The sequence below is a fragment of the Notamacropus eugenii genome, chromosome 7, assembly GCF_028372415.1.
Source record: "Notamacropus eugenii isolate mMacEug1 chromosome 7, mMacEug1.pri_v2, whole genome shotgun sequence".
Lineage (NCBI taxonomy): Eukaryota > Metazoa > Chordata > Mammalia > Diprotodontia > Macropodidae > Notamacropus > Notamacropus eugenii.
The window spans coordinates 152,958,063-152,985,998 of record NC_092878.1 but is presented as its reverse complement, the minus strand read 5'-3'; the positions used below and the strand labels follow the sequence as shown (position 1 = coordinate 152,985,998).

General features: G+C 36.5%; 1 protein-coding gene and 1 long non-coding RNA gene across 3 annotated transcripts in view; one reads left to right on the top strand and one right to left on the bottom strand.

The window, feature by feature from the left end:
• Positions 1–27,936, bottom strand: part of LOC140514204 (uncharacterized) — a 97,182-nt gene that overhangs the window by 33,203 nt on the left and 36,043 nt on the right. Inside the window, exon 2 of the long non-coding RNA XR_011970471.1 lies at positions 1,082–1,250. This is a non-coding gene — a long non-coding RNA (uncharacterized lncRNA). The remainder of the gene's footprint in view (positions 1–1,081; positions 1,251–27,936) is intronic.
• On the top strand, positions 15,896–19,182 carry LOC140514199 (permeability factor 2-like). Of its 2 annotated transcripts, none has more exons than XM_072624309.1 (4): positions 15,896–16,304; positions 16,443–16,572; positions 16,706–16,815; positions 17,950–19,182. In XM_072624309.1, the coding sequence occupies exons 1-3, from the start codon at positions 16,202–16,204 to the stop codon at positions 16,803–16,805; spliced, it is 333 nt and encodes a 110-aa protein (XP_072480410.1). In that variant the 5' UTR covers positions 15,896–16,201; the 3' UTR covers positions 16,806–16,815; positions 17,950–19,182. The 2 variants fall into 2 exon arrangements, with proteins under 2 accessions (XP_072480410.1, XP_072480408.1); XM_072624307.1 differs by having other exon boundaries at positions 15,904–16,304; positions 17,947–19,182.

The following is a 27,936-nucleotide window of genomic DNA, read 5'->3' as shown; positions in this document are numbered from 1 at the left end:
GCATGGCACTGAACAAGTAAATAGGTAGAAGTGTTATTTTCTTAAAAGAATTTTTTTTTCAGTACTCTTAGGTAGTTTTTCGTTATATCAGTAAGAAGGATATAGAGTTTTGTAGTATTTCAAAGGAAAACCTGTCCTGTTCTTGGGGGATGAGAGAGAGAGACAGAGAGAGAGAGAGAGAGAGAGAGAGAGAGAGAGAGAGAGAGAGAGAGAGAGAGAGAGAGAGAGAGAGCTCCTACAGATCAATAGATGGCTGGATAATTGGCATCCCCTATCATTGATCTGTTTCTCAAAACTCTCCCTTATTGTTCACTTGGACAATATGTCCAAGTATACCCCAATGACAATATCATTTTTGTTTCTTCCTCCCTTGATTTTCACCCAAAGATTATCCATCACATGTTCCCTATTTGCTTCCTAGATTTCCTCAAATTAGTATACCTTTTAAGAGACATTAGTACATCTACCTATCTTGTTTCTTTCAAATAAGGTATATTTATCAAGAACCTTAGTCCAGTCATAAATTTCATCCCACTAATTCTCAATAGTGTTTACAAGGTCAAATTTGCTTTAAGTAAGACTCTTCATTTTCCCTGTGTACTGCATAAAATTTGGCATTTATGGTAGATATTTGAAGACTTGGTTTTTACTGCTAACTCCTGCTTTGGATGTTTTTCTCCTGTGAAATTTGGGGTATTTAAATGATACTTTATTGTCCTTGCTATTTATGAGCTCTAGCTCTAGGGAAATATATAGATCGTATTTCTCTACCTCCATCCACACCATCCTTTTTACCTTAAAGCCCTTTCTTTAGATTTACAATGCACCTCACATTCTTATCTGCCTTTCTTATATATATTCTATCTTTGACCAGGAATATGCTCTCATATAAATATCATATAAAATATGTATTTTAATCTATGTCCAATTCTCAGAAATCACCTTCTTTTGCCAGATATTAACTGTTCTGCTTGACTTGGTTTTACACTCTTTAGCTTCAATTGGCAAGAGAGAGGGAAAAATAACCTCTGCCCCAATTGTCTTTAGTTTCTTACCCAAACTTCATTATCATTAGCAATACCTTTTTGGTTCTTTCCAGAAGCACAGCAGCATCATTTGTGCCCAGATTAATCAATCACCAGAAGTGAGCAGTCATCATTTACTTTGGAGGCTTTCTGTTATATCTTGGATACATGCCCGAGGAAGGGAACAGACTTCTCCATTGTTGTCAGGCTGAGAAATAGCTTCCCCTGGAACTCCAAGAAGAGAATCTTGTATTGTTTCTGTTTCTTACTGGATAATCTCCTATTTGGTATCTTCTAAGGCTCTCCCATAACATTCTTTGGAGGATAAGCAACCATTTTTACATCAGAAAATTATCTTTCTTCCCTTCAGAAAGAGGATCAAATCAGGTTTTTAAAAATTGATTTTCATGAATATCTTTTTTCTTTTTACAACATCTACAATGTATATTTCCTATATATAAAATTGGGCAACTCCTTGGAAAGAGCTACCACTTAAAACATAAAATAAAGATGGACACAAAAAAAGAGCTCAGCAAAACTGATGAACATAGTGAAAAAAGTTAACAATGTATTTAGTCATCCATACTCATAGTCTCCCACCTCTACAAAGAAATGGGGAGATACACTTTCTTGTATTTTTCCCCAGTGGGGCCAGGGTTGCTCATTGTAATTTCACAGATGTAAGTGTAATTGATTAGCTTTCATCATTCCCTCCACTTGCATTGTTCTAGTAGTTGTTCATATTGTTTTCCTGGTTCTGCTTATTTCACATGTAATTAATTCCTATAAATCTTCCTCTGATTCTCAGTATTCACCATATTCATTACTTCTTAAAGCCAAATTATATTTTATTATATTCATGCATCACAACTTTTTAAATTACCCCCCATTTTATGGGCATCCAGTTCTTTACTGCTAAAAAATATTGCTATAAATATTTGGTGGCCTTCCTTTTGGTCACTGACCTCGCTGAAGTATGTGATTGGTACTAGAATTTTAGGATGAAATGAGATAGCTAAAAATCACTTCCTTTTCATAATTAAAAATTGCTATTCTAAATCGTTAGGTTAGGTGATAGCTCTATCAGTAGTGTATTAGTATGCCTATCTCTCTGTAACTTCTCCAATATTCTCCTTCCCTTTCTTGTGTCATCTTGCCTGACTTGAAGAATATGTGGTAAGGCCTAATGGAGAGAATTTTGTTCACTCTGTTTATCTTTATGCCTTTAATGTCTTTTTCTTCTCTTATTGCTATAAGAAGAGTTTCTAGAACTGTGTTAAATAATGGAAGTTCTGCTTAAAAGTAATGCTCATTTCATTTTTAAACGGTTTGGGAATAGCATATTCTCAAATTCCACAGGGTCTTCTGTATCACCAAGTGTTGGATCATTATCTTATTCTTTTTTGGTAGTATTTATTCATAGATGTCTGAACTCATTTACTATACCTGGAAGCCATATTTCCTTTGTTGCTGCTTTTTCCCTGTTTATTTATCTATTGATGTTCAAAGTCTTTGAGTTTTCTTTGTCCTGAAATCTTTGGTACAGTGCAGTTTTTTTTCTCCCCGTATTTTCCTTATCACTCACTTTCTGACTCCCTCCTCTCTGATTGTGGTTTCTTTAGCGATTGGGTCTCAAAGTGCCTTAGCCTCCTGCTACATTGGACAATGCAGAATTCACTGGCCTAGATCTATACCCCAACTGATGCTATGCTCTTTCTTGGGCTTAATAGTGTGATGTACAGCTCTCCACATGTACAATGTCCTGTCCTGGTGATCTCATTCTGTTTCTCAATTCTCTTGCCTAACATTGGTAATTCTGAGCCTGCTTTCTCCAATAACTATTCCTACAGATTGCAGTCCCCAACAGGCTATTGATCCTGAAGGGCAATGGCCAAGCTGGCTATTGAGGCCTCAGTAAAATTCCATAGCCTGGAGTTGGGGTCTCCATGCACTGGAAAGAAGGATGTTGGATAAGGATAAGAGAGTAGGTTTTAATATAAGCTTGTATTTTCGCCTAGTTCTGCTGGTGCAGCCATTGCCAATAGAGTGGGAAGATTAATTGAATACTCAGAGTCAGTGAGTTTCTGGGTTTGGGGGAATTTTTCTTAGCTTTCTTTTGAATTCTTGGTGTCCTAGATCATGGAAACAGCTGAAGTTACTTTATCTTTGGCATGTAATTCTTGGAGAAGGTTGAGAGGTCTTGGGGATTAGAGAAAATGTCTAGTCTACCATCTCATTTGCACTTAGGTCCTTTTGTTTGGAATGTTTCCAACTTAAAGATTTTGTTCATATCTATTTGATCCTGCAAGAATCTCTCAAATGCCTCTCTGTCAAATACCTTTCTTTGTTTCACTAATGATTAACTTTGGGTTTTCAAGATGTGTCATATTGAATTGGAATTTAAGCAACTTTGCCTTACAGAGTATGCTATACCCCATCCTCCTGAAATTTTCTTTTTGCTACAAAATGATGCTACACCATTTTAATTCCTTTCCTTTGTATTTAAAGATCTTTCTCCTGAGCATTTGTAGAATTTGTTCCTTGTCATTGAAGTTTTTAAATTTAATCTTTTTCTGTCCTAGTGTTTTAAGATCAGGTTTCTTTTTTAAAATAATTTCCTAAAGGTTAAATATGGATTGACATGACTAATGATTCCCGTATTTAGAAACTTTGGACAGTTTTCTTATATTATGTATTCATGTATTGTTATTATTCATTCTCAATCCTAATATTATTCAATATTATTCTTGTATTATTTCTTGTCCTATAGTTTCAAGTTTCTTGTAATTTGCCATCTTTCTCTGAGATTTCTGTAATTATTAATAACTGTCACTGTGTGTTCTGTCTTCAAGGTTAGTCACTTTATCTTGAATAACATTCATATGCTCTTTTAGTCTTGTCTTTTATTTTCTATTCTATATTCTTTTCCATTTTGACTTTTTTGTGTGCTCAAAATATGGTAATCCTTTTACTTCTTTAATAGAATTTCTATCGTAGATTATTAGTGTTGTTATTTTTACTATTGTAGTTATTAATATTATTTGCTTTCTGCTAATTGAGTTTTAAAATTATACTCTAAGATATTTATATTCTGAGCTATTAGTTATTATTCAGTCATTTCAGTCATGTCCAGATCTTTCTGATGCAATTTGGAGTTTTCTTGGCAAAGATGCTGAAGTGGCTTCCCATTTCCTTCTCCAGTTTATTTTTCAGATGAGGAAACTAAGGCAAACAGGGTTAAATGACTTTCCCAGGGTCACTCAGCTAGTAAGTTTCTGAGTCCAGATTTGAACTCATGAAGATGAGTTTTCCTGATTCCAGGCCTGGTATTCTATCGACTGTGCCCCCTAGCTGCCCATATTCTGACCTATGGTCTTTCTAATTGTCTCATTTTTGTGGATTTCATTTCCCTTTTGAACATTTCTGGAGTCTTAGTGGTTGTCCCATACTTGATTTGGAGTCCCCAGTATTCTGTATTTTCTCAGGCATTGAATCACTTTCTTTCATCTTGTAATATTTAATATGAGAGTTCTAGAACCTTTTTCAGGAGTGAAGACTCAGCCTTTCTTCTGGTTTTAGATTCTCCCTTTTGGCTTATTTGCTTATGCTCCAGTGTTTTATCGAATTTTGTTTCTCCTGAAATCGTTAACACTTTGGCTTTTTAATATTTTCTCACCACTCATTTCTTGACTCTTTTTCTTGGCTGGATTTTATTGTCCCACTCCCACCCATGCAAGAACTTGGCTATAAAGCTGACTCAGCATCCTCACATGGTAGAAATAATGCTCACCTGCCTTGGTCCCTACCTTGAATAGTCTGTAGGTAGACAGGACTGTCTTTAACTGTGTAAGAATGCTAAGGATTAGTGTATCAACATATAAGGACTTTATCTTGTCAGAATTCTCTCCTCCTTATCTCATAGATTTATCTGTGACTTCTCTATATCATACATCTCTATCTCTATATCCAAAATAATTTATTTTGGAAGAAGAGTTAGATGGTTAGTTAGAGAAAGCAATGACTTCCAGCTTATCATGTGACCACAAATTAAAAAGTTTTTAAAAGAAGAATTGCTACCTATAAATGACCTCTTGAAAATGTGATCCAAATCAGTAGAGGTAAGGTAAATGCTAATTAAAATAGCCCTGAGATTCCATATCACAATCTGGCAAAGTTGGCAAAAGAGAAGAAAAGTCTGTTTTTCACGGGCTGTGGTAAGACATATACATAATCTGCGATGTGCTGCAACCATTTCTGAGTCTAAGTTTGACTCAAAGAAGAAAAATTACTAAACTAGTCAGACCATTCAGCCCATTGGTACCACTACTGATGTAAATGAAATCGATGACAGAAATAAATGTCATATCTATTCCCCAACATTGTAAGTAGTATACTTTGTGTGATGGGGTAGCTAGGTGGCACAGTGGATAGAGCACTGGCCTTGGATTAAGGAAGACCTGAGTTCCAATCTGACCTCAGACACTTGCCATATACATTCTGTGTGATTTCAATTGCCTCCAATAATAAAAGAGTAATTAACTAGGAAAAGGAGTTTGAGTTGGACATTAACTGATAGTGTATGAATCAAATCAGTTATTATTGTAAGTAAAAATTATAAATAAGAAGAATTCAGAGACACCTGAGAAGATTTGTAAGAAACAACATAAAATAACAACATCAGAACTAAAGAACACATAATGGCTACAACAATGCAAAATGACAATATCACTGAGAGGAAATTGAACTCTAAGGACTGATGAAACTCATGTAGTTGTCACCGTTGAATATTCTACCCAGGTGTTTCTCTGGCTATAAACAAAGGATTCAAATTGTTAAGGAGAGCAGTTGAAATGATTATCCTGTGGACAAAATCTGTCACTCTCATTTGATTGGACTGGTTAATTCGTTCTTATTTTCAATTACGAGGGTTAGATCTACATTTCCCTCAGTCGCTAACTGCTTTTCTTTTTAAACTAGGATTCCCCCCCTCTTCCTCTGTAAAGACAGTGCTTTGTCTCTTCAGTTATTTCTGTTTAATCTACCTTAAGATAATCCTATTCTCACAAGTTTTCTTCACCCTCCAGCGTCCTAATTCCCTCCCCATTATTACCCTTTTCTCAGCCTTAACTTTCTTTCGTCTAGTTAACTGTTCCTATCTTTTTTCTCTCAGTTAAGAGTTAAAGAAAATCCTCCTCATCCCCTTCAAAGTTTTTCTTTATTTCAATGTTATTTTCTAAAAGAATTTCTTTCTCTTATTCTCTTCGTTACTTATCTATTTGAAACATCTATTGTTTGATTCCACATACTAACAAGCAGAGAGGTCATTTTCCTGACAAACATCAGTATAGTCAAAACAATGTTTTTTATTTTTCTAGACTTTAAGGATAGCTTTAAGGATAGTTTTTTTGGACTATAAGGATAGCTGAGTGTTGAAGAATCAGAGCTTTGAAATCGTGATGTAAGCAACTTTTGAAAATTCTTTGGATAACAAGGAGATCAAATCAGTCAAGACTTAGAGATTAATTCAGACTATTCACTGGAAGGTAGAATACTGAAGCTGAAACTTCAATACTTTGGCCACATAACAAGAAGACAGAACTCACTGGAAAAGCCCCTGATGTTGGGAAAGATAAGGCCAAAAGGAAAGGGGATGGCAGAGGGTTAGATGGGGAGATAGTACTGTGGAAACAACAAATATGAACTTGGACAGATTCTAAGACATAGTAGAGGATGGAAGGGCCTGGTATGCAATGGTACATGGAGTCACAAAAAATTGGGTACACTTGAACAACTGAACAATGAAAATTCTTTGATTTGTGACCTTAATACTTCAGCAAATCAATCAAAAAAGCATTTATTAAGCTCCTACTGTGCTCCAGGCACTGTGATAAGCACTCTGAATGTACAGATAAAAGAAAATCTCTTGTCTAAAGAGGCTCATATTCAAATGAGAGAGATAATATGAAAACAACTAGGTGCAAACAAGATATACACATACACACATATATACACACATATATAATGTGCAATACAGATACATATAGAATGTGCTATATATATACGTATCATACATAGGAGATAATCATTGAGGGAAATCAGCATTAAATGGATTGGGAAAGGTTTCTTGTCGAAGGTAGGATTTTTACCTAGGACTCTAAGGAAGCCAGGGAAAGCAGGAAGTAGAGATGGGTAGGGAGAGAATTCCAGACATGAAAGATAGCCAGTGAAAATTCATGACATCAGGAAATAGAGTTTCTTTTGGAAGAAACAGCAAGGGAGACCAGTGATTTCAGAGTACATTGGGATGAGTAAGGCATAAAAAGACTGGAAAGGACAAGGGGGAGAGAAAGTTAAGGAGGGCTTTGAATATAAAACAGAACATTTTATGTTTGATCCTGGAGGTGATAACGAGTCTCCAGAGTTTAAGGAGATGCCATGGTCAGTCCTGTAGTTTAGGAAAATCACTTTCACAACTGAGTAGAGGATATTCTGGCATAGGGAGAGGCTTGGCTTTTACAATAGTCCAGACTTGAGGTAATGAGGACCTCCATGAGGTTTGTGACCATGCAGGTCTATCCACCACCTAGCTGCCCCTGGAAAGATAGTTTACAACCATTAAAAAAACAACAATCTTTGGCAACTTCCTTGGTAAATCCTGAAAAATTTACTCTCCTGACTATGATGGCTACGAGGAGGATGCTGAAAAAGACACAAGTGAATCTGATATAACACACCCTATGATTCTAAAATATTAGATATTTGTTACAGCATCTGACGCAAACTAAAACTTACATGACATTTCCACTAAAAATCATCTCCTGGCACACACTGTTCCAAAAGGAAAATCGTCAGTCTAGCATACTGATTCGACAATGAATAATGACACTTGAGAATAGACAGCTCATTAATGTCACTCATCAGATGGCAGACATGGGATGTAATTCTATGAATAAGATTCAAGTATCACAGGGGAAGAACTAGATTTTGAGGATTTTCCCCTTAATTTTCATCCTGGCTTTTATGTAACTCCTATTGGAGCTCTGGGACCAACTTTTTATTTCTTGTAAATGTTCCAAAGAAAAATCATTTATAAAAGTAGTCACTTCTAAGAAGGATTAAAAAAACAGACTTTATAATTTCTTACAAAGATAAAATAAGATTTAAAGGAGTAGAATTTTTTAGTGCTTCAAGGATCTGGAATTTGAATAAATACATTGATGTAAGAAGTTGCTGGCAATCAGGCAATCTGGCAATGAATCTCTTGGAGCTTTGCTATGTTAAATCCCAAGGCAAAGTACACTCAGTCCTTGATCAGCCTATCCTGAAGGATTTTCCAGATGGATGTTTCTTGCATAGATTGTGCTCCAAGAGCATGCTTTTTTTAAAAAAAAAAAAAACCCTGGGCCTCCAGGCACGCAAATGTGTTGAACTTCACTGGAGGATAGGATTCAAATGAAGAATTCCCAACAGATAAAAAAAAAAACAAAACCAAAGTTTTTTACTTCTAAGTAGTGATAATGATCTTGAGGAGTGCATAGGTTTCACCAGAGTGCCAAAAGGAGATATGAGGCAAAAAAGTTTCAGAATTCTTGCTTTGGAGGGTTACCTAGAGCATCAGTTCTCAAAGTGTATCTGTGGATATCTTAGAGGTCCTCAAACTCCTTTAAGAAGGTCTTTGAGGTAAAAACTTTTCACAATAATACTAAGATGTTTTAATTTTGAATATGATAATTATTGATAGATGTAATCTACATAAATAAAAGTTATTTGGGAAGTGAGGAGGAGTCAATAATTTTCAAGTGTGGTCCTGAGACTAAAAAAATTTGAGAACCAGTGGTCTAGAGTCCTGAGAAGTTAAATGACTGTGACTGGTCCTGGATCATACAGACAGTATGTGTAGGAGGTAAAGCTTCAACTCACATCTTCTGTGCTTCAAAATTGGCTCTCTACCCACTAAGTCATAAGTAATAGAAATTCACAGTTTTATACACAAATATGATCTTTATCTATTGAAATAGTCTTTTTGTTATATTTTTTACATCATGATGAATTTTTAAAATTTAGTGTTTGCAGAGTAAACATTAACAACTGCAAAAAATGATATCACGTATTAAATGACAAAATTGTGAATCTTGCTTCCTGTTGAAGGAAGACCAATTTTGAAATAACGTTAACATTTAGGATGTTATAATTTAAGTAAACATGTTTTGCAAATTACCACTAAGAATTCTATATCTAAACTTAATGTGTCTTTTCTTCTATTTTTTTGTGTTCTTCCAGTATTGAATAACTTGCTAGATTTTTGGACCCTGTGGTTTACTTCAAGAAAATGTCATGAGGGAGATGTTTTGGATTTTCCCCAAGAGTAATAATTGAGTAATTACAGTGAAGACAGCCAACCTAGGATAAATAAACTTATAAGTGAAGACTCCAAAAGCATTTCCTTGAGGCTTGAATGATTGGCTGATATTACATTAAAGTAATCTCTTAATCATGGCATTGGTAATTCCTAGTTCAACAAGCTGTTTCTAAAGACAGTTGGCTCATTTAATGAGGATTAAATTTAAGTTTATCTACATTTTAAGATTGAGTATATTCATGCTGTTCAATGAGAGAAACATGTTCCTTCAAAACTCTGCTTTGCAAGGCACCTCTTTTTGCATTTTCCTGCTTCATTAACCCTATCTAGCCTCCAGAAGTTCTTTTGACTTTCAGCATGCAAGTTCTCATTTGTACTTATTTCTTATTTAGATTCCTTGAGATAATCTCCCTTTTATACTACTTTTCTAGCTCCCTACACGACCTACTTCCATGCTTTATAAACAGTGGAATCTCAAGAAATATTGTCTTAGTGACAATAATATTAAGGTTTTAGAGTTAACCAAAGGTAGACATGAAGCCTGTGATTTTACTGTTTTCCTTTATCTTAGAGAGTTGTCTAGAACATCAATTCTCAAAGAAGAAATTTCATCTACCAGTCAAGCTCGCCAACTTCTCTACTACTTGTAGCCCTAGAGAATTGCCTAGACCTCTGAGAGGTTATCAAGGAGTCCCCACATGTAGTTATGTGTCAGAGACTGGAAGGAAGGAGTAAACATTTATTAAGCACCTACTATGTGCCAGATACTGTGCTAAGTACTTTAAAAATATCTCATTTGACCCTGGGAATCTGGGAAGTAGATTCTATTATTATGCCCATTTTATTTTTTTATTGTAATCAATATTTTATTTTTTTCCCATTGCATGTAAAGACAATTTCAACATGAATTTTTACAAGATTTTGAGCTCCAAACTTTTCTCTCTCCCTCCTCTCCCCCTCCCCAAGATGACAAGCAATTTGCTATAGATTATACACATTTTTATGCCCATATTACATTAGAGGAAACTGAAATGAAATGAGGAATGAGAATGACTTGCTTGAGTACTTCCTCAAATGGGGTTTATGAGGAAATCAACAATTGGAGGAGGGAGATTCCTAGATGGAGGCATCTTCACACATTCACAGTTGCCTACTGGAAATTTCAAACTCAGTGTTCCTTTGGTAACTCAAAATAAACATTTCCAAAACAGAATTCATTGCCTTCCCCCCCAACCTGCCCCTTCTTGTTATTTACTCATATCAAACATGCAATCAGTTCTTAAGCCTTGTAGTTTCTATCTCCACAACATCTTTCATTCTTCTCTTTTTCTCTCTTCTCAGGACAATCTCATCACCTTTTCTTGGAGTATTTCAAGAGCCCCTTAATAGGTTTTTCTGTTTCCAGTCTCTCCCTCTCTGCAATCCATCAGCCACAAAATTGCCAAAATGGTTTTCCTAAAGCTCAGATCTGAGAATGTCAGTCCCTTACTCAATAAGCTTTAATGGTTTCCCAGTAACTCCAGGAATACACACACACACACACACACACACACACGCATATATATGGACACACATATGTGTGTGTTATTTGTATATAGTTAGAGAGTTATGTGTCTGTGTGTGTGTGTATGTAGTGCCCTACCTCATCTCTTAGAGAAATGGAAATTGTACCTCTATGAGTTTACTGAGTGATCAGTCTTGATGTCCTATCTACAAAAGGTTATTAGATTTGGAACTAAATCTATTACAAGTCAAAAATTTGGAATCTATGGGTATGAGTCTTTTGTAGTTCAGGATAAAAGTCATTTTCTCTGGTCACTGTAGGTGGGGGAAGTAGTTTTATCCCATATCTGGAAGGTTAGCTAACTTAATGTCAGCTAGTTTAGTTTCCCCTCTCACCATTAATCAAAAGAAAAATAACAGATTGCAACCAAACATTTATCAAAGCAAACGACACTAACTGAATAGGCCACAGAGGTTAGTTTGGGTCATAGAATACATAAGAATTAGCAGCTTGAAATCTCAGCTTAGCAGGGGAGAGAACCATCTCACCCAATGAGTCACTCAATTAGGAACTGCTAGGGGATACAGGCACTGGGAAACCAGGTACATGTTGGGATGTTGTTTTTTTCTTCCCAACACACCTATAGCTTGAGAGGTCTCCCTGTGCGATTCAAGGTCTTTGCTTTATTTTTTCTCCTCTTGTCTCTCTTCTTCCCTCTCTAAACAATCTCTCAGTCGATGTAATCGTGGTTTCCTGAAGGGCAATCTTTCAGGGGTCCTTTTGAGTTAGATTTCATTCAATTTTCATTTTTTCCCCTGTTTTATAATGTACATAATTATTAGCACAGTAATACATGTATATGTGGGCAACTAGGTGGCACAGTAGATAGAGTTAGAAAGACTCGTCTTTGTGAGTTCGAATCTAACCTCAGACATTTACTAACTGCTTGACCTTGGGCAAGTCACTTTATACTGTTGGTCTCAATTTCCCTTATCTATAAAATGAGCTGGAGAGGGAAATGGACTACCACTCCAATATCTTTGCTAAGAAATCCCCAAATGGGGTCCCAAAGTGTCAGAAATGACTGAAAAACAATGGCATGTGTGTAATTTATAAATAAATATAACTATATTTGCAGTGTAAGCTCAAATTTTTACCGACAAGAGTCTATAACACTAAACTTTGTAGTGACCACTGACCTAGCTTGGGGTCATGGGGTATAATTGGTTCCAAAAAAATGGTTCAGGATTGTTTAAATTACCTTGAGCCAGAGTCTCTTTATGATGGCTACTTTGTGGTGAGGTAGTTAAAGTTAGATACTTTTGACTAGCTGTCTTCAGGTTATGAAGATTATAGTTTCTTAGATTTAGAGATGAAAGAGCCTTGGAGGACATCTGGTTCAATGTTAGTTGAAATGGGTTACCATTTTAGAGATGAGAAACATGAGACCTCCAAAGGTGAAGTGATTTGTCTGAGGTTACACAGAGGTATTACACATCAAAGGTAGGATTTGAAAAAAGCCCATCTGACTCTAAATCCAGCACTTTTCCCCACTATGATTCTAATAAATAGGATATTCACTCACTCATTAACTCAGTGTACATGATCATTCTCTTCCTCTCAACTACTTCACTATAGCAGTGATCTCTGTACAAATGGCTCAGAAACTCTAAGAACCCAAATTCTATTTTCCCCAAAGGAAGCTATATCCTTTAATATCCCCTCCTCTTCCATCCATCCCCTCTTTCTTAGTGTTGCAAGGATGAATGTTGGATTTCTTGGATACATTTTTACATTCCTTTCTGACTTGAGAAGACCCAAGAGAGAAGGAAGCTAGATCCCAGGGATTTCGTGGTTGGCTGAGTTTACAAGATTCTGGTGACTCACTATTTGTTGATCAGGTTGGGCAATGAAGCTGTCCTCTTACAATAGAGGCTTCTTTTCCCCCCTAAATCCCAATACATGAAGATTCTTTATTCAATAGATAATCCACAAGGAGGTATTTCAGTGTGCATATCAGATGAGGCAAAATATTTCAAGGAGGAAACCAGATTTCCCAATGAAGTTGATGAGCCTATATAGAAAGCCTTGTCTTGTGGGTCAACCTTTTCTTGTCTTGATAGTCAAGTTTCCCAGGAACATTCTCATCTCACTCATACCTGAAAGAGCTTATTTGGGATTAACTGGAAAGCAGTTTTGTAAGCACCTTGGTCGTATGATTAAAAGCTTCCTAATACCTTTCAGCTTGCAATTCATTTCCTTAGAACTCTTTTAATATTTCCTCAGTGTTATCGAAGTCCTAGAGGCAGTGGATTTGAAGTTAGCCTCATAGGCAGGAAGACACAATGTGACCTGCCTCTGGCATAGGCTGGCTTTGTGACCTTGGGCAAGTCCTAACCTCCCCTGGCCAATGATGACCTGCACTGGCAAAAGGAGTTTCCTCTCTGTGAGTTTGATACGTATTTGGAATTGTTGATCTGGTTTAATAATAAACTAAATAAATACATAATATTTAATATATACTATATATTACATATACTATATATTATAACATAATATATAAATAATATATAATAAATAAAAATAAATAATAAATAATAATACTCTTGGAGTTAGGCCAAATAATAAAAAAATGTTTTTTTTCTTTCTCTGTCTCACATTACAAAAGTTGTGTCTAAAATTGCATTGGACTGAGCTCCAAAATCCTTCTACACATGTCAGAAAGACCATACCCATGTTCTAGGGTATAACTCCTAACATAATCAGTGATCACTTCCCCAGTCAGAGGAATGATAGGTTCACTGTACTGGTGTTGGTTCTTGCCCCCTCCCCCAAGTTACTAAATTCTGCATGTCCTTTTGTCCACAAATACCACAACCAGACCTTTATCTCAAAGAAATCAAAGAAAGAGGAAAAGAATGTGAGCAGTTCTTTTCTGTGGTGGCATAGAACTGGAAATGGAGGGGGTGCTTATCTATTGGGGGAATGGCTGAACAAGTCATGGTACATAAATGTGATGGAATACTGTTGTGCCCTAAAAGACTTGTATGAATTGGTAGAACATGAAGTGAGCAGAACCAGGAGAAAAACTTAACAATGACAGCTGTGCTCTAAAGATGAACAACTTTGAAAAAGTTAAGAAATCTTATCAATGCAATGATCAACCATGACTCCCAAAGAACAGTGATGAGGACTGATGAACTAAATATGAAGACTGAGGGGCACATTTTTAGACATAGCCAATGTGTGAATTTGCTTTGCTTGATGATGCCCATTTGTTAAAAGAGTTTTGTTTTCCTTCTTTCTTTGGAGGAGTGGAAGTGAGAAAAATAAATATTTGATAATTGAAGATAAAGTAAAAAATAATTTTAAAAAGGAATGATATTTGGGCTGGAGAAAGTATGTATATTTATACATATACATATGTATGTATATATACATACACACATGTGTATATATATATGCATATATATATATATCATAAGAGAGAGCTTTGGCATCCATGGAATGAGGGCTAAACTTTGTATTTCTCTCTATGTATTAGTATTATCTACCATTTGGGGTTTGGTAAAAAGGAATATTGTGAAGGAAGGTTAATCAAAGGAAGATTGAAAGGTGGCTTGAGAAAGGAAGTCACTGACAAAGTCTTTGTATTTTCCCCCAGAAACTGAAGTTGATGAAATTGGCATTTATTATTTAAGTTCAAGAACAGGTTATGAAGGGGGTGGGGGCACATTCAGAACAAAGAGTCTAAGATGGAGCCCAAGGCAGAGGGAGGAAGAGGGAAAAGGTAGGGATACCAGAGCCTCTCAGCTGTGTCTGCTCTAGATGGGGTTGATCCTGATTTCTGATTCTTGGTGCAGAGCACACAATGAACCCCAGGATAAGATGAAATGGCAGGGGTACCGTTTTAAGAAAACATCAAGGAGTGGCAAAGTTTACACATCCCACTAAAAGAAGGGTCTGGGATTCTCCTTGTATCAGCAGCACTGGTTCCCTTTATGGAACCCAAGCTTGGAAGTTTGATGAATTCCATCTGGTGCATTTCAGTTCTTGTGAAACATTGATGTAGTTAAAATTTTTGTGCTAAGGAATTCTTTCATGGCCTCTCCAACTTTTGGTACTTGGCTTCTAGTTTCTTTGAATATGCATCCCACTTGTAGCCTGCCTCCTCAAGAGCTGCTACTTGCTATCCGGTTAGAGTGATCTAATATAGATAAAACTCCAAGTGCAGCAGACTGCTAGTTTAAGCCCTCTAGGTTTCTACTTATGTTTACTGCAATGTCTTTCATTTCTAGATACTTCAAACTAGTCAGTTTGTTCTTTATTTTCCAGAAGTTTGTAATCTTCGATAGTGGATGCCAATTCGTCTGTCAGGTACACGGCCATTTTGGTGAACACGTCCTGGTACAGCCTGGTGGTGTTCGCCTTGGCCTCCTGGGCTGTCTCCACCACAGCCTTGTCTAAGAGGGAAGGGATGAAGGAGGAAAGATGGAGGGACGGATGGGAATGGGAGAGAAGAGGAAGAAGGGAGGGGAGGCAAGGAAAGAAGAGGACTAGATGGAAGGGGAAAGGAGGGGAGCAAAGAAAAGGGATCTTTCGGGTTTTTTTATTTTTCATTTAAAGTTCAGTTTAGCTCCATACCACGCACATCTTGCCTTACTGGGTTTTATTTTGTTTTACGTTTGGGGGTGGGGGGACTTCTTGCCAGTGAAAGATTTCTATTTCTAATGGAAAGTCTTCAGAGAGCAGAAATGCAGAACAAGGCTCTCTTCCATTCACCCAATCTTCCTCCTCTTAAGTTCTTCCAGATTTAGTCCTTCAAACTTAATGAAGAATTATGGGTGGAGAAGCTTTCCCCACAGTCGAGAAAACCGTACTCTGAGCTGACAGCACAGAGCGTCTCTTCGTCACCAGTGACCATGGTCTGGTCACTAGTAAAGAGTATCTTCGCAGCCCCATCGCCGGCTCGTGCCTGATCTGTTCCAGCGGCTCCCCAGGCCAAAAGTTCACTGCCGAACTGGGCTGGGATTGGGCTAAACTGGAGCTCCACAAGCTTTCTTACTGGCGAAGGCGGGCCAACTCCAATGATGCGGTCCACCTACTTCGCTTCGCCCGCCCATTACTCGCTACCTCCCTACCCCATCCCCTCAGGGAATTTCCCGAAAATGTCTGGGTAGCCAATTTCCTCACGTAGCCCCTAGGTGGACGTGGATAAAAGAGCTCCGAAGTGCATGGGGTGCACAAAGCTGAAGAACTCTCTCCATCTGTGCTCCTAGACCTCCTATCGGACTTCTCGCCCTCTCCATCACCATGAGCTCCACATCTTGTGCCCGGTTCCCGGCTGGTTCTGCGCTCCTTCCGTCTGGGCTGCTGCAGCTCTTGCTGTTGGCCAGTTTAGCCTGGATTGCCAGCGGTGAGAAAGAGAGTTAAGAAGAGGGTTGAAATGTGGTTTGTGGAGAGGGAGTAAGTGGAGAGTCTAACCAGCTCGAACTTGTTACTCGGGGATCCGTGGGTAACTATAACCAATGATTAATCTCTGTTTGTGTCTCAGCTTCCTGGACGGGGACGGTTGGAGAGCTTCGCTGCAGGTGTGTGAAGACCATGCAAGGGATTCATCCCAAAAACATAGTCTCTCTGGAAGTGATCAGAGCAGGACCCCACTGTCCCAATCACGAAGTCATGTGAGTCCCTGTGCTTTGACAGCTCCTAGTTTTTAAAGTTGTTTTTTGTCTCCTGTCCCCAACTCCCCAATCCAGTGACCTCTGTCCCAGCCAAGTCTTCCTCTTTCTCTGATTCTTCTCTTTTCCGGTGCAGAGCTACTCTGAAGAAGGGATCTGAAATCTGTCTCAAAGCAGAAGCTCCTTGGGTGAAGAAATTCATCCAAAGATATTTAACCTATGGGTCTGCACGTTGATTTACTGAAGGTGTGTATCGAATAATGTAACGTTCTGAAAAAGCTTTGCTTGCCGATTAGCGCTACTCTACTTAAAACTCCTCAGCGGTCTCACATTCCAAAGCGCCTTTTATCTAGCGCCTTACATTTGTCGTGAACAGGTTCCACCGAAAACGAGAAAATGAAGTCAGAGTCTCTCTGTCTCTCTCTGTCTCTCTCTGTCTCTCTCTCTCTGTCTCTCTGTCTGTCTTCTCTCTCTCTCTCTCTCTCTCTCTCTCTCTCTCTCTCTCTCTCTCTCTCTCTCTCTCTCTCTCTCTCTCTGTCTCTCTCTCTCATAGCTACGTACACGTACACATATCTATATGTACATATATGAATATATTTTAATGTAATTGTAAAATGTTAAATTTGGAACAGATGCACTAGTTCAGGTCCTTTGTTTTACTGCTGAGGAAAGTGAAGATCACAGCACACGGAAAAGGGAAAGAGAGGGGTATGCGGTAGTGTATAGAACACTGGACTTGGGGTCAGGAAGACCAGGATGCAAATTCTGCCTCCAAAACTTATTAGGTTCAGGACCTTGGACAAATCACTTAACCTCTCTAAATATCAGTTTCTTTGCGTGTCAAAGGTGCACAATAGCAGCATCTACCTCGTGGTGCTTCTACTCCTGACTTCCCTGGCTTCCTTTAAGTCTCAGTTAAAATCTCACTTTCTCTGGACTCTTCTCTGTCCCCCTTAATCTTTATGCATTCTCTCCGAGATTCTCCTTAATTAATCCTGTATGTATCTTGTTTGTACATCGTTGAAAGTTTTCTCCCCTTTTAGACTGTGAGTACCTTGAGAGTAGGAGCTGTTTTTGCCTTTCTTTGTATTTTCATCCCTTAGCACAGTGCCTGGAACACAGTAGGTATTTATTTAATATTTGTAGGTTTAACCATGCTACTAAAGGAAATCTGAGCTCTTAGAACCTAGTATTTCTGAGCATTGGTTCCTGATGTTTCCCATTACACAGGGACATTTTTTTCCTTTATTTTTGTTTCCGTTCATCTCTCAATGAATATAAAGTTGTACTTTAAAAAACTCACCAGTTTTAATGAGTGTAAACAGTGGTTATTTGTTTACAGATTGAACTTTAAAACTGATCCTCTCCTTTTCTCAGCAGTGGAACTGAGGAAGACCAGTGAAGTGAAGATACTCTGTATGAAAATGTGGATTCCTCAGCAGAAAATCTTTCAAGATTTTTTTTTTCTTTTGGAGTACAAAGAATACAAGAAAATGGACATTCTTTGGGTGTGTGTTTCAGCTACTCAGTCACCTAGCCATCACTCACTGATTTAGGATTCATAAAGCATCCACTTTCTGGACAATACTCCCAGCACTTGACATTCTCATTTTCCTATTATGAGCTTGGCAGTGATTTTTTAAAAAAAAGTTATTTGAACTATTTATTATTTTTAATGGCACATTACTCCTGTATAGTGAAACCTTTGGCAATTGATCGATTCTTTAAAAGTCACTGCACTAAGTGGCACCTGGTAATCTATGAATGTTTTAAGATTACTGTAATCAAGGCATCACAAGAGTTAAAGATAAGCAATGCACACTCCACAGCTTAGTATATGAATATGGGATGAGTTTAAATGCAAAAATGAAACCATGATTATGAGGATAAGGGAGATTAAATGAAAGGCATTCACTCCAACTTGCTGTGAAGCTAGCAAGATTTTACACTACTTACTTGCACATTTAGTGAGGTTCATAATTTCAGTCTAGAAATAATGCCCAAGAAAGCAGGGTGTCACACATTTATCTGCCGCATGTTACTTTATTTAGAATTTCCAAATCTTTGAGTTTTAATGAAAGGAATGTGTCTTTTGCATATACATTTAGAATGTGGTATCTATTTTAGTATGGCATAATGTCATTGCACATGGATCTTGTTAGATATTTATTGAATATTATTAGAAGCTGTGTTTACATTGCTAGTCATATGTACATATATGTGCATACATATATATGTATATAGATAGATTGAAAGATGAAGAAATTAAAGAAAATTAAATTTTTAATTATGGCTTTCATGTACTTCCATTTTTGCAGACGTATTTTATGAAAAACATGCATCTAGTAAGAATCAACAATTCTGAGAGCTTGTGATATAGTTGAACAATTCTTCATGCAGCTTTCCTTAAAAATTAGATGAACTATTAACATAGAGTTTTTGAAAAAAAAGTATTATTATGCTTTAACGAACCGGTCAAAACTACTTCTTACCTTTGTTGTAGGAAATTATGTTAACATTGTGCTGCATAAGTATTTTTTTTCTTTTCCAGTTAATTGTACTTGTTTCATTACTCTTGGGGGAAAAATAAATGTTTTTTAAGTTCAAATGATATTGTATTCTTCTTATTTTAGCCTATGGTAAAACATTTGCTTTTCTTATCCATTAATTTTTACATTATTTAGATTTAATAAATTATTATAAGTTATCTCCAGTTACACACACCCTGATCATGACCTTGTCATGGCAAATAGCCTTGATATTTAAATCAGATAGCTAGTTCGGTGTCCCAGAAATCATAGGATAATTGATTTAGAGGCAAAAAAAAAGCCAGCCTGAGTCCCATCTTGTCATAGAACTATACAATTAAAACTGGAAGCAGTGGTGTGTTGGTAAATGTTTAACGATTGGTTCTCAAAAAAGAATGTACATATGACCCACTTTAAAGTTTCACCTATATTATTAATATTTTCTCCATCACTTTCTTAAGTCAAGACAATCAACACAACAAAAATCAAGGTCTGATTGGTAGCATTTACTCATTTCTAAGATGGAAAAGCATACACTGAAAATGTAACAAATGGTCAGCCTGCATGAGCTGGCCCCTGCATGTCCCTGACAGAAAGAGACCTTTCAGGGCATCTAGTCCAAACTTTGCCTTTTTGCAAAGAGGAAACTAAGACCCAAAGAGCTTCCGAATTTGTTTTTAGTTTGTTTTGCATAAGGTCATACAGTTAGAGAGGTGAGATTTTAATACAGTTCCTCTGAACTCAGTCCAGGGCTCTATGCTCTCATAGCATGGGTTACCTAATAATTCTATATGATAGTAATTTCACTTAAAAAATTTCCTGTTGTAGCATGCACCGAAACATAAACGTTTTTGTAGATGAGTATTCTCATTTGGCTGATAGAGTGTCCCAAAAGTCTTAGTTCAGGTTCAAACTTTAATACCTTCAAACTACCTTAAGGCTTTTGGGATGTGATGTCATTTGTCTTCTTCAAGAATGAAGGACAAAACAACAACAACAGAGAGACTGGGGGAAAATGTAGTTTTCCTGCTGCCAGCAATAGCCTAATTAGCATTTTTAGTTTATTGTTGTTTCAGATGGGTGTGCGCAATGAAGCCAGGAAACCAAATTGAGTCAGGCACAGGTGAGAAAAAACCAGATGCCCTGGTACAATGGAAAGAGCTCTGGACTTTGAGTCAGAGGACCTGTGTACACAGCTGCTTATTACCTGTTGAGAGGAATGATTGCTAATAACTAATGATTTCAGGAAACTGAGTTCCTCTTTCTCCCCGCCCCCCCACGACCTTAGTCTCTGAAAGTTGAGTTAAATTGACAAAGAACCTCTAATCTCAGGTGAATTCCATTCAATCAAGCTTGGGGGAAGACAGATCCTTTTGTCTGGACCAGGAGGGTAGAATCTGTGGCCTTGAGGCCACAGATGGTCCTCTAGGTCCTCAAGTGTGGCTTGGATTCAGTCAAGGGGCTGCACTTGAGGACCTAGAGGGTCACACGTGGCCTCGAGGCCACAGGTTCTACCCCCCTGGTCAGGGTAGCCCAAGGCTGGGGGTGATCTGAGTACAGAGGAAGTTTCTCTGCTCAAAGGAGATAGAATGTCACTCTCAGCCCCCTATTTTAATATACTTCACCTCCTATTGTGTTATCCAGTCAAAATTGATTGCCACCATTCAGGAACACCTATTCTTTGAAGGGTATATAAACGGTGAGTCCACTGCTATGATTGTCTTTAGTCTAAGAGGGAAAACCAAATGACCATCCTTTTATTAACAATATGCTAGCCTTATTAATAAAATGACTAAATTACTCAGAAGCTATGTCTCTTGGATCTTTTTAATCACCACACTATGTAACCTAGATCAAATCTCTTAATTTCTTTTGGTCTCAGTTTGGTTAGATTGGATGACCTCATTTGGATGATCTAGAACCATAGTTTCTTCTGGTCCTAAATCTTTGATCCTATGATCCTGATCCCATCTAGAATATCATTTTGAATTCTAGAATTGTATTTGAGGAAGCTGTAGAATTGAGAGAAAAACACCAATCATGGTAGTAAAGGGACTTGAGAGTCTCAGTTCTTTCTAATTCCCAGTCAATGCTTTATCCCCTGCACCACCTAGCTTCCCTGATGTAAACATGCTGAATAAAATATTAGCAAAGAGGTTATATCAACCTATTGAAGAGACTGACTATGATCAGGTTGGTTTTATGCCAGAAATTCAGAATTTGATTTAATATTAGGAAAATTAGGATATGTAATAGACCATATTAATAACAAAATAAACCATATGATTATATCAATAGAAAAAAATATATTTGGACAAAATATGATGACCATTCATGATGATAACATTTAAATAGTAGAGAAATAAAATGGGTCTTTCTTTAATATGATAAATGCTGTGCATTTAAAATCAATAGTTGATTTTATCTGTAATAGAGAAATGCTAGAAATCATTCTTAGGATCACAGATTTAGTCAGAAGGGAACACAAAGACTGTGTAGTTTGACCTCCCTCAATATGGGGCTCAGAAAGGTTAAGTGAACTCCTTGAAACCAAACATAATAAGTGAAAGAGGCAAGATTTGAAATCACATCTTCTGCCTCCAAGGTTAACACCTTTTCTACTGCATCATATAAGTAATAAAAATAACCATTATCACCATCATTATGTGATATAGTTATGGAAACATCAGCTCTAGCAATAAGAAAATAAAAATAAATTGAGGGAGTAAGAATAAGCAAAAATATAATTTTTATTTCTTTATAGAATACAATAATACAAATGAAAATTGGACAAAATAATCAATAACTTCAGCAAAGTACTAGGATATGAAATATCCTTCCTCCAGAAAAAAAAATGCCAGCCTTTCTGCATATTACCAACAAAACCTTTCAGAAAGACAGAAAAAGAAATTTTCTTCAAAATACTAAATATACCCCAATTGATAAATGGTCAAAGGATATGAACAGGCAATTTTCAGAGGAAGAAATTAAAGCTATCTATAATCATATGAAAAAATGCTCTAAATCACTATTGATTAGAGAGATGCAAATCAAAACAACTCTGAGGTACCACATCACACCTATAAGATTGGCAAACATGACAGAACAAGAAAATGATAAATGCTGGAGAGGATGTGGGAGAGTTGGAACACTAATTCATTGTTGGTGGAGCTGCGAGCACATCCAACCATTCTGGAGAGCAATTTGGAACTATGCCCAAAGGGCTACAAAAATGTGCATACCCTTTGACCCAGCAATATCGCTACTAGGACTATATCCCCAAGAGATCATAAAAATGGGAAAGGGCCCCACATGTACAAAAATATTTATAGCAGCACTCTATGTAGTTGCCAAAAACTGGAAGTCAAGGGGATGTCCATCAATTGGGGAATGGCTGAATAGATTATGGTATATGAATGTAATGGAGTACTATTGTGCCATAAGAAATGATGAACAAGAAGACTTCAGAGAGGCCTGGAAGGACTTATATGACCTGATGCTGAGTGAAAGGAGCAGAACCAGGAGAACTTTGTGCACAGCAACGACCACAGTGTGTGAGAGTATTTTCTGGTAGACTTGGATTTTTGTAATAACGCAAAAACTTCTTATAAAAAAAAAAAATCCCAAAGGTGGTTCTCAAGGCAAAATGCCTTCCACACTCAGAGAATGAAATATGGAAGTCACTCACAAAATGTAGCAGATCATGTTTGTGTATGTGTATGTGTTTACGTATCATGTTCTGCTTTGTTATACGATTTCTTTCATTTATTTTAGTCTGACTACATAGCATGACTATAGTGAAAATATACTCAATAGGAAAGTATATGTAGAATCTATACAGAATTGTATGCAGTCCTGGGAAGGGAGGGGGGTAGTGGGGGGTAGGTGGGGGGGGATAAAAATCTCAATTGTATGGCAGTGATTGTTAAACATTAAAAAATTAAAAAAAAAATACTAAATATACAAAAACGTTGGCAGAATAGTTAAGTTCTTTACTTCAAGGCCAACCCAGAACTTTCTATCTGGTAGTTTCTTAACAATTTTTTTAAAAAAGTTATACATTTTTCTGGATTTTTTGAAGCATCTGGTTTAGTTTACCAAGTGATTTTTTTCCCTTCAAATCATAAACTATGATGATCATTCCTATAAAGTTGACAGTAGCAGTATATTTCAAGTCCTATTAATACCCTGTATATTATATAGTATATTACGAAGATTATAGTACAGTTTAAGCTTTAGTAACTTAATGCTATTACCACTAATCATGGAATAGGTGGTAAGTGTAATCGTATCTCTACATTTTCTGTGAACTTAAAGACTTAACATTGTGCATATGGACTAATTCCCAACTTTTGACATACTTTGTACACTATATACATTATTCCAGTGTCTAACAGTTTCATTTAGAAGGAATAGCTCCAACTGAATCCTTAAGAATTTTAGTTGTTAGGGATATACATAGATAGAGGGAACAGGTATAAAGTAAATGATATGATGATAAAAACGTGAGTTAACCATGTGAAGGAATTGTAACAGGAGAAGTGAAAAGGAGAAAGCAGAAAATGGCGAACTGCATCACAGGAAGGAGTACAAAATTATATTACAATAGAGGGAAAGAGGGGAGGGAGATGAGCATTGTTTGAGAGGTACTCTCATCTGATTAGGTTCAAGGAAGGAACAATAAACTTAAGTATATAAATCTAACTAGCTCTATAGGCAACAGGAGGGGAAGGGGGAAGAAAGGGGAAGGGAAGCTAAAAGGAAGAGAAGAAGTAGTAAGGGTAAAGGGGAGTAAAAGGGAGGGGGAGTGAAAGAAGGAAGGGAAGACTGCAGGAGGTGGGGGTTAAAAATTGAAACTTTGTTGCAGAGGGGAAGGGAGATGGGAGAACTAAAAGCACAAATGGTGGGAAAGAGGATGGAGGGAAAGACACAGATAGTAATCATAACTGTGAATGTGAATGGGATGAACTCTCCCATAAAACAGAGACAGCAGAATGGATTAAAAGCCATAATCCAACAATATGTTGTTTACAAGAAACACATTTGAAACAGGGGCAGGATACACACAGAGTAAAGGTAAGAGTTTGGAGCAGAATATACTGTGCTTCAGATGATGGAAAAAAAGCAGGGGTAGCACTCCTAATCACAGACAAAGCAAAAGCAGAAATAGATCTAATCAAATGAGATAAAGAAGGAAACTATATGCTGCTAAAAGGCACCATAGACAAAGAAGCAATATTATTACTAAACATATATGCTTCAAGTGGTATAGCATCCAAATTCTTAGAGAAGTTAAGGGACTTAAAGGAACAAATAGACAGCAAAACTATACTAGTGGGGGGACCTCAACCTTCTCTCTCTGAACTTGATAAATCTAACCTTAAAATAAACAAGAAAGAAGTTAAGGAGGTGAATAAAACTCTGGATAAGGTTGTTATGATAGATCTCTGCAGAAAACAGAATGGGGATAGAAAGGAATATACCTTTCTCTCAGCAGTACATGGCACATATACAAAACTTGACCATATTCTAGGGCATAAAAACCTCACAATTCAGTGCAGAAAGGCAGAGATAGTCAATGCATCCTTCTCAGATCATAATGCAATAAAAATTATATGTAATTAAAGACCATGGAGAGATAAGTAAAACATTAATTGGAAACTAATCTAATTCTAAAGAAGGAGTGGGTTAAACAACAAATCACAGAAACAATTAACAACTTCATTCAAAAGAATGACAATAATGAGACAACCTACTTCACATTATGGGATATTGGAAAAGCAGGTCTTAGAGGAAGCTTTATATCTTTGAATACCTACATGAATAAAATAAAGAAAGAAGAGATCAACAAATTGGACATGCAGCTGAAAAAGCTAGAAAAAGAACAAATTGAAAATCCTCAGGTAAATACCAAATGAAAAATACTGAAAACCAAAGAACAGATTAATAAAATTGCAATTAAGAAAACTATTGAAATAATAAATAAAACTAAGCGTTGGTTTTATGAAAAAAACAATAAAATTGATAAACTTTTGGACAATTTGATTTAAAAAAAGAAAGAAAAAAACCAAATTACCAATATCAAAAATGAAAGGGTAAACTCACCTCCAATGAGGAGAAAATTAAAACAATAATTAGAAATTACTTTGCCCAACTTTATGCCTATAAATTCAACAATTGAAATGAGATGGATGATTATTTTAAAAAATAAAAAATTGCCCAGATTAACAGAAGAGGAATTTGAATACTTAAATAACTCCATCTCAGAAAAAGAAATTGAGCAAGCCATCAATGAACTCCCCAGGAAAAAATCTCCAGGGCCAGATGGATTTACAAGTGAATTCTATTAAACATTTAAAGAACAGTTAATTCCAATACTATATAGACTAGTTGGGAAAATTGAGGAAGGAGTTCTCCCAAATTCTTTTTATGATACAAATATGGTTTTAATACCTAAGCCAGGAAGAGACAAAACAGAGAAAGAAAATTATAGACCAATATCTCTAATGAATATAGATGCAAAAATTTTAAATAAGATTTAGCAAAAAGAATACAGAACTCATCATGAGAATAATACCTTATGATCAAGTAGGATTTATAGCAGGAATGCAGGGCTGTTTCAGTATTAGGAAAACTATTAGCATTATTGATCATATCAACAAAAAACCTAACAGAAACCACATGATTATCTCAATAGATGCAGAAAAAGCTTTTGACAAAATACAACACCCCTTCCTATTAAAAACATTGTTGAGCATAGGAATAAATGGAACTTTCCATAAAATAATAAGCAATATCTACCTAAAACCTTCAGCAAACCTTATATGCAATGGAGATAAGCTAGATGCATTTCCAATAAGATCAGGGGTGAAACAAGGATGTCCATTATCACCATTATTATTCAATATGGTACTAGAAATGTTAGCTGTAGCAATAACAGAAGAAAAAGAAATTGAAGGAATTAGAACAGGCAAAGAAGAAATTAAGTTATCACTCTTTGCAGATGATATGATGATATACTTAGAGAATCCCAGAGATTCAAGTAAAAAACTACTTGAAATAATAAACAACTTTGGCAAAGTTGCAGGTTACAAAATAAACCCACACAAATCTGTATTTGCATATATTACTAACAAAGTCCAACAGCAAGAGATATAAAGAGAAATCCCATTTAAAGCTAGGGTAGACACTATAAAACATCCAGGAGTCTACCTGCCAAAAGAAATCCAGGGACTATATAAACACAATTACAAGATACTTTTCAAACAAATAAAGTCAGATCCAAGTAAGTGGAAAACTATCAGTTACTCATAGGTAGGCTGAGCCAATATAATAAAAATGACAATTCTACCTAAATTAATTTACTTATTTAGTGCCCTACCAATCAAACTATCAGATAATTATTTTCTAGTGCTGGAAGAAATAATATGAAAATCCATGTGAAAGAAAAAATGTTCCAAAATATCAAGGGAACTAATGAAAAGAAATGCTAGGGAAGGTGGCCTAGCTCTACCAGATCTCATATTGTATTATAAAGCAGCAATTATTGAAACCACTTGGTCTAGGAAACAGAAGGGTAGACCAGTGGAAGATGCTAGGTACTCAAGACACAGTAGTCAATGAATATAGCAATCTACTGTTTGATAAACCCAAGGACCTCAACTTCTGGGATAGGAACTCACTGTTTGACAAAAATTGCTGGGAAAACTGGTTAACACTGTAGCAGAAACTAGGTGTAGACCAATGCCTGACACCATACACAAGAATAAAGTCCAAATGGGTACATGATCTAGGTTTAAAGATTGATACTATAAATAAATTAGTGGAGCAAGGAATAGTGTATCTATCAGATTTATGGAGAAGGGAAGAATTTTTGACTAAGCAGGAGATAGAGAGCATTATGAAGTACAAAATGGATAATTTTGATTACATTAAACTGAAAAGATTTTGCACAACCAAACTTAATGCAATCAAGATTAGGAAGGAAGCAGAAAATTGGGAAAAAATTTTTGCAACCAGTGTCTGTGATAAAGGCCTCATTTCTAAAATATATAGAGAACTGAGTCAAATGTACAGGAATACAAGTCATTCCCCAATTGATAAATGGCCAAAGGATATGAACAGGGAGTTTTCAGAGGAAGAAATTAAAGGTATCTATAGTCATATGAAAAAATGCTCTAAATCACCATTGATTAGAGATATACAAATCAAACAACTCTGAGTACCACATCACACCCATCAGATTGGCTAACATGACAAAACAGGAAGATGATAAATGTTGGAGAAGATGTGGGAGAGTTGGAACACTAATTCATTGCTGGTGGAGCTGTGAGCTGATCCAACCATTCTGGAGAGCAATTTGGACGTGTGCCCAAAGTGCTACAAAAATGTGCATACCCTTTGACCAAGCAATATCGCTTCTAGGACTGTATTCCCAAGAGATCATAAAAATGGGAAAGGGTCCCACATGTACAAAAATATTTATAGCAGCACTCTTTGTGATGGCCAAAAACTGGAAATCAAGGGAATCCCCATCAATTGGGGAATGGCTGAATAAATTATGATATATGAATGTAATGGAATACTATTGTGCTATAAGAAATGAAGAATGGGAAGACCTCAGAGAGACCTGGAAAGACTTATATGATCTGATGCTGAGTGAAAGGAGCAGAACCAGGAGAACTTTGTACACAGCAAGAACCACAGTGTGAGAGGATTTTTTTTTTTTGATAGACTTAGAACTTCATTGCAATGCAAGGACTTAAATAATTCCCTATGGTCTTTTAAGGCAAAATGTCTATCACATCAAGGAAAAGAATTATGGAATTTGATCACAGAA

What these genes read in the sequence shown, in the direction of transcription:
- LOC140514199 (XM_072624309.1), top strand. Translation starts at nt 16,202, where the DNA reads ATGAGCTCCACATCTTGTGCCCGGTTCCCGGCTGGTTCTGCGCTCCTT. An exon ending in TTTAGCCTGGATTGCCAGCG is followed by an intron (nt 16,305 to 16,442) that starts GTGAGAAAGAGA and finishes TTTGTGTCTCAG; the next exon opens with CTTCCTGGACGGGGACGGTT. An exon ending in TGTCCCAATCACGAAGTCAT is followed by an intron (nt 16,573 to 16,705) that starts GTGAGTCCCTGT and finishes TTTCCGGTGCAG; the next exon opens with AGCTACTCTGAAGAAGGGAT.